A 7,677-nucleotide genomic window follows, 5' to 3' on the forward strand; every position below is an offset into this window, starting at 1 on the left:
GATCCTGAGATTGAAGCTCAAGCCAGAGACGAGTGAGATTTCTCTAACATCCGCCATGCTTACTGCTGAGTGATGGGTGTGTGTGTGAAGGCTGCAGCGTGAGCAGCAGACAGCACCACCTCCAGCAGGATCTTAGTGGCGCTGCCTCCTTTCATCCTGGAGGAGCCGCTGATGGCCTCCGGCTGAACACACAGACACACACAGGAGCACCTGAAGGGCTGTCACTCCATCCGATTTGCACTACATGATATCTTGACACCTTTAAGGAGAGTTTCTTACCCCGACTGCTGGGTTGATGAGGAAGGCCTTTTGACTTTTAGCGAGCTCCTCCATCCTTTGCACCACGCTGCGGAAAGTGAAGCTGCATCCCGGGATCGGCTCGTCCCTAAAACATTTGGATGTTAACATTTACAACTAGTCAACATGAATGGAAAAAAGAGTGAAGTTCACACACACACCTGGCCTGATGTGTGGGGTTGAAGCCCACAAGAACAGGGGTGTAGACCTGAGGGTTCTGCAGGCAGAGATCCAGCTGACCGGCTACAAAAGGAGCCTTAATGTCGCAACAATCCATATCTACACATATTAGCTTCGGCTTTCTGCAAGGTTGCAATATTCTGACTCATAAATAACATCCTGTTCAACAATAACTCAGATTCTGGTTCGTTTAAAGTGACTTACGGATAAACCACAGGAAATACCAACGAATAAGACACGCTTCTTTCCCTCACAGACCTGCAGAACAACACAAACAAACTCATCTCTCACACACACACACACACACACACACACACACACACACACACACACACACACACACACACACACACACACACACACACACACACACACACACACACACACACACACACACATGTTCCGGCTGATTAAGCTGGCAGAGCCACATGGCAGTCGGCCCACTGGAGGGAATGATGGAGGGATGGATGGACATTGTGGGGAAGACAGGGAGAGTTTGGGAAGTGCAGAGAGAGAGAGAGAGAGAGTGAGAGAGAGAGAGAGAGAGAGCGAGAGAGAGAGTGTTGGATGGAGGACGTGATGATTGATGGAGAGACGAATGTCACACAGTGGAAATCTAATTGTTCCTCCTTCTAGTGGAAACAGCTGATTTAATTCAGAAAACAATCATCCTGTTTCTCAGGCTTGGGGAGTAACGGATTACATGTAATGGGATTATTGATTTAAAAAAAAGGTAACTGTATTCCCTCACTGTTACGGAAACACGATTATTGGATTAGGTTACTGGTAATTAGTACTTGTAAGTGTTGAAAGAAGTATTCAGATGCTTTACTTGAGTAAAAGTGCCACTAAATTATTGTCAAAATACTGTCAAATTAAAAGTCCTGCATTCAAAATCTTACTTACATAAGTATTATCAGCTAATGGTACTTAAAGCAGGCTAATGAGTAAAGTAGTAATTATGCAGAAAATGGCATCTCTTGTAGACCAACAAAGTTCAGATTGGCTTTGGCTTGAAGAGTTAGTCCACTAGTTACATTTTTAGAAATGCATTAGGGTAAAAGTATACAGCTGCTAAATAAATAGTGGAGTAAAATGACATTATTCCCTTTTAAATGTGGAGTAGAGAAGTATAAAAGTAGCATAAAACGAACTCTTAAAAGTACCTCAAATAAGTACAGCACTTGAGTAAATCTTAGTTACTTCACATCTCTGCTATTTCTATACAGAGTATTGCAAGACCCCCTTAATTTTCCATGCGCGTGCACGTGCGCATGCCCGCGTGCAGATGTGATTTCGGGGTTGAGCTTGTTATCCGGTAGAGGGCGGAGTGAGAGAGAGAAAGTGAGGAGGAGAGAGAGAGAGGGGGGGAGCTGCAGAGGAGCGGAGCTGCGGAAAGGAGAGGAGCGGAAACCCGGGACCTGCAGCCTGAGAACGATGATATGAACCAGGGAAAGCTTTATATTTGACGTAGTTTGGGAGTTTTTGAACACGCAAACACACACACCTGAAAAAACACAGTGGGAGATGCATGACGTCATAGCCCACCACCGTCGCCATAGATGACCGCGCGCAGGACGGGATGATGCAGCAGGGATGATGCTGCTGCTGCTGGACCGCAACGTGTTCCTTCGCTGCTCACCACGGGGCGGTTGTCGTGCATTTCGAAGGAGGGCCGGAAGAGGGACATGGCCGCGGAGTCGGACGGCGGAAAAGCCGGAGCCGCATGCGGCGGGAGCGGCGGCTTCGCGCAGCTGTACGACATGGACGCGGAAGATAACCTGGACTCCGCAGCCATTCACATCTGCATGTGCTGCCGCTCCTCCGCGTGCTACTGGGGCTGCCGATCCGCGTGCCTCGGGACCCTCGTCGGCCAGGCTCCAGGGGGGGTCGGGATCCGTGAGACCCACTGTCCCCCCAGGGAGCAGCTGTGGGTGGACTGCCTCTGGATCATCCTGGCCCTCCTGGTCTTCTTCTGGGACGTGGGCACGGACCTGTGCCTCGCCATGGAGTACTACCAGAGGCAGGACTACCTCTGGTTTGGCCTCACGCTCTTCTTCGTGCTGGTGCCCTCCGTGCTGGTCCAGATTCTGAGTTTCAGGTGGTTCGTGCAGGACTACACGGGAGGGGGGCTCGGGGAGGTGGAGGGGCTGACCAAGAGGGGCGCGGTGGCTTTGGGGTGCCTTTATCCCGGGAAGGACCGCCTGCAGCTGGCCACCATTTGGCTGTGGCAGGCCACCATACACATCCTCCAGCTGGGACAAGTGTGGAGGTAAAACACACACCTGCTCCTAACCTGTAACCCCCCCTATCCCTTTCTCACACACACTCTTGTTCCCCTCACACACTTGATGATGATCATGGTTAGAGTCAGTGGTCTAAAGTAACTAAGTAGATACTGAAGTACTGTACTTAAGTAAAATGTGACGTAATTATACTTACCTTGAACATTTCAATGTTTTGCTGCTTCTACTCCTACAATTCAGAACTCAATAGTGTACTTTTACTCCACTACATTTATTTGATGCCTTTAATTAAACTTGGATGAATGATGTGAAATATAATCAAGTGTTAAATCAGACTTTAGTTCCACCGAGTAAATCCACAAGCGACCCTGTATACAAAGTCCTTCAAACTAGCTGCACCTTTACCAGCTTTGAGAATACTTTAATGATCAATCGTTATAAAACATATCATATATATTATTCTGAAATGATGAATACTTTCACTTTTGGTACTTTCACTATATTTTGAATGCAGGACTTTTACTAAAGAGTAGTCCTACACTCTGGTACTTCTACTTTTACAATATGAGTACTTCTGTCTGGTTAGAGTGGTTTGTCTTCTCGCTGTAGCTATGAGAAAGTGAGGCATGCTTCAGTCTGACAGGCAGGAGAGGAGGAGAAACCATGTGACCTCCTCGGTACTTCAGCTATTATCTGGGCATGGCAGACAGAAATTAGGAGAGACAGTCAGGAAGGAAGGGAGTGCTTCTTTTTCTCTTTTGGGTCACCTTATGAAAAGTCACTGACACTGTCCCCTGTAAAACTACAGTAAGCCTTTACATATGCAACTACAGTTAATAGATGTCCAATTAACCGTGAGATGTAGGGGCTGGAGGCATTCCAGCACCATGGACAGCACCTCCACTGTCTTCTATACTCTTTGGATAAAGAACAGGGAAATCAGGGCTGTGTGAGTGTGTGTGTGTGTGTGTGTGTGTGTGTGTGTGTGTGTGTGTGTGTGTGTGTGTGTGTGTGTGTGTGTGTGTGTGTGTGTGTGTGTGTGTGACGGTTTATGGGACAGTGCAATTTAACACCTTCTGTTTTTTCTGTGAAGCAGGACACTCACTTCAGAGGACACAGGTGTAATAATAATAATACATAATATTTACTTAGTGCTTTTCCCAGTGCTCAAAGACGCTTTACAAGAAAATACAAGAAAATAAATAACAACAAAAACAGTCCTGAGCTAAGTAGAAGGAAGGGGTGGGGTAGAGGTTGAAAGCAGGTGAGTTTTGAAGGGTTTTTTGGAGCTTGTGAGGGAGTTGTTGTGATACAACCTGCAGGACGGAGTGTGTACCTGTCGAGCCAGGACAGCAGACTCTTGGCGGCTCCGATCAGCTCCATCACGGCCGTCAGGAACTCGTTGGAGGGCTGATGGGAGATCTTGCTGTGGTAGGCGGGGTTCTTCCTGCGCTCCGACACTGCCGTGTTCAGGTTGCTGTGCGCCGCTCGCATCTTCCCCACCAGCGTCTTCAGGGTGTCCTTCTCCACACCCAAGTTCTGTACATACATATACAGTATAAAGAAAACATGCTTTAAATTCAATCGATCACATGTTCCTGTTGCATATTAACCTCAGGGGGCTTTACAGAGTGCACAGCATACCACCCTCTGTCCTTAGACCCTCACAGGGAAAACTCCCAAAGAAACCCGGGAGAAATGTAATAAACCTCGGGGAGAGCAACAGAGGAGAATCCCTCTCCCAGGACGGACAGACGTGCACTAGATGTCATGTGTAGAGATTAAAAAGAGAATACATCTACAACATGAACAGTCTAAATGTTAGAAAAGATAATGTGATTAGGTGCCAGCAAAATAATTGAGAGGATGCTTCAGATGCAACAATGTTAGAGCTTACATTTAATATATACAGCACATCATCACAATATAGGAATCTTATATGTTAAAGCTTTAATATGAGAAGCTCTAGACAGGAAGATCTGGCTTCCAGTTATACTTATATCTCATTTTAAAGTACTTTTCAATATGTACAGTTGATTCTTGATTATCCCAAAGCTTAGATTTTTACAAACATATTTAGCAGCTTATCCAATCAGGATAAAGCAAACAAATAGAAATTCATCTGTATAATATCTTGATTCTTACTACAACAGGATGGGGTGTCTCCCTCTCCAACATTCACTAAGCTAAATTCAAATGAATGAGTCATGAAGTCCAATATGCAAATGAGTGCATGACATCAACCGGGGACCTTTGGAGCTAATGTTCGGTACTTTCGTTTTAAGGGTTGGCAACTAGGGCTGCTCGATTATGGCAAAAATCATAATCTCTATTATTTGGGTCAATAATTGATATCACAATTATTAAAAACGATTATCCATTTACTTTGAAAACATCCATTTATTGAAAAGAAAAATGTGAACACTGTGTTTTTAACAGTTGATTACCCTGAACTTTAAGTATAATTCAACTGAAAAATAAATAAAATAATAAAAAATAAAAATAAATAAACGTTTTATTTCGATTACGTTGTTTTCATAATCGTTGCAAGCCAAAATCGTAATTGCGATTAAAATACAATTCATTGAGCAGCCCTATTGGCAACGCCGCACTTTGTTTCAAAGACTTTGTGCCATAAATGGAGCCTACATTTTCAGAGGAAGCTGCAGCCAGTAGCAACACATATTACACAGTGATGCTTACAGGGTGTCAGGCTGCTTCAATATTCTACAGACATTTGTAGTGGATCAATATACACTTCATAATAACTTCAACATAAAAAAACGTTTCCATTTCCTGTATTTGTTTTTAGAACATTTCTCCCTGATCAGAAACACACACACATTCCTTCAAACCAGTCACCATAGAAATGATGGGACTGAGATATTCCACACCGACCACATCACTCAAATTACATCCAAAGTAGTCATCCAGAGTGAGCTTATGTGACATGAACAAACAATAATTATGATCAATACAAATGAAATATAATGAAGCAGTCTATGGTTACAAAAATGAAAAATGAATGGTTCAAGAGGCCCTATTGTGCTTTTGGGGTTTTCCCCTCTCCTCCTGTAGTTTTCATGTAAATGTTCTGCAGAGGCTACAGTCCCTTATCAATCCAGAAGGAGTTTCTCTCTCTTGCCTGAAACGCCTCCAGTGGACTCCTTTGTTTACTTCCGGAACACACAGTGACATCACTACGAAACACTAGCGCTCCAACACATTGTATGTGATCGGCTAAGGGGCGGGACATCTCTAAGAGGTTAACCAATCACAACAGAGCCAACCAGCTTTCAGCCTAACCCGAATTTTAACATTATAGGGCTTTTTAACACGTTTTCGCCTAGCTGCAAAGTAACAAGTGCTGTACTTAGGTTCAGTTTTGAGGTACTTTATACTGTTTTTATTTTATCTGGAGCATCTGATGCAAAATCCAATTTCTAAACCAATCTGTCAATCAATCAGTCAATCAATTACTATCTGAACTCTAAAAGCACAAAAGATCCTAAAAGCATGAGGATACATAACTTTGTGATGAGTTATTCCGACGCATTAATAATGGCAGCAGATCAGACTCTCTGCACAGACATGAACAGCATCTGTAATTACTCGGCCAGATGTTTGAAGCGTTGTGACGCTCAGAGCCAATGAAAACATCTGCAGCCAAACTGACATTACCCCTGTGGACTCAATTCACGCTAAAAAAAACATAGATCCACTTTAACTAAACACGCCACCTGGCAGAGGGTTCAGAATCATGTTTCAGGACGACTGTGAAATCCTATTTGATGTACAATGATCAAATGTGTCAATCAGAACGGAAGTTAGACCTTTGCTGGAGTGACTCGTTTTTACAATTGATTGATAGGAGTTGAATTATTTGGGAAAAAATTAAAAAGCGCTGTTATAATATCGAAGGTGACATGTTTAGATGTTTAGTTATTTCCAACCAACCGTACAAAACCTACAGATATTCAGTTCTTTAACATTCATTACGAAGAAAATCATCAAACCTTCAAATGTACTGATCTGGAATCAGCAAATGTTTGTCCTTTTTGCAGGAACTGTGACTCTGAGACATGAGCTGCAGTTTTGAAGCTTATTCAGCATAGCAGATAACGGTAACCAGGAGATTATTATTATTTATCTTCTTCAACACTTAAAACAACACAACATGGCCCTCAGATTGTGTGTTGCGTTCAGGGAGTCATTGTCAACGACTCAGCACTGTAAACAGCATGACTGTTCTTTGATCAAATATATCTGAAAGTGTTTCAGGTGGAAAAATGATCATCTGAAAGCCAGCGGAAACTGCTGCTGGAACAATACTTGAGTGTGTGTGTGTGTGTGTGTGTCAGGGGAAGGGTGGGGGGTCTCTGACAGGTGGGAGGGGTCACATCTGTTTCCTGCTGCACACCAGAGAGCAGTAAAGTCAGAGAATATCCACAGAAACGTCCCTCGACCTTCTATAGAGCCTGACAGGAAGCCGGAGCTGCTGCTGATGAAAGATTGTATTCATGTTGGCTCTGATGTCATGTCCACGATCTGCACACGTCTCATAACGACTCCTCGGGTAGTTCCAGTTCCTGAGAAAGCTACACAGACCTTGAAAAAGCCAGCGAGGAAACCTTAAGTTTTATTTTGTCACAGATGAGTAACGTTTTTTCAGCCCTAACTTTGGTTATGAGTCAACGAGCTTCACCAGTCTCCTTCACGGCCCACGTCAAAAACAGGGTTGTGTGTGACTGACGCTGCCTTGCTTTTGTGACCTGGAGTTTCTATCAAAATGTATTTGAATATATTCATCAAATCTGAATTCACTTGTTCTTAAGTACACATTTTAAATACACATCACATATCCATTCACATACTTTAACTTGTAATGTAGTATTTCCTAAAGTGTGGTTTTAGTACTTTAACTTAAGAAAAAGGTCTGAATACTGACTCCACA

General features: G+C 43.6%; 1 protein-coding gene across 1 annotated transcript; it reads right to left on the minus strand.

Annotated features, from left to right (window-relative positions):
• Positions 1 to 63: 63 nt before the first annotated feature.
• Positions 64 to 589, minus strand: gckr (glucokinase (hexokinase 4) regulator; the record flags this gene model as incomplete). The annotated part of the gene is made up of 3 exons (XM_010774593.1): positions 459 to 589; positions 280 to 385; positions 64 to 182 (listed from the first exon to the last, which is right to left on the minus strand). Coding segments are annotated over exons 1-3 (341 nt in total), but the record flags the coding sequence as incomplete, so codon positions are not given.
• Positions 590 to 7,677: the final 7,088 nt, after the last annotated feature.

Source organism: Notothenia coriiceps, unplaced genomic scaffold, assembly GCF_000735185.1.
Source record: "Notothenia coriiceps isolate Sejong01 unplaced genomic scaffold, NC01 NC01_scaffold00014290, whole genome shotgun sequence".
NCBI lineage: Eukaryota > Metazoa > Chordata > Actinopteri > Perciformes > Nototheniidae > Notothenia > Notothenia coriiceps.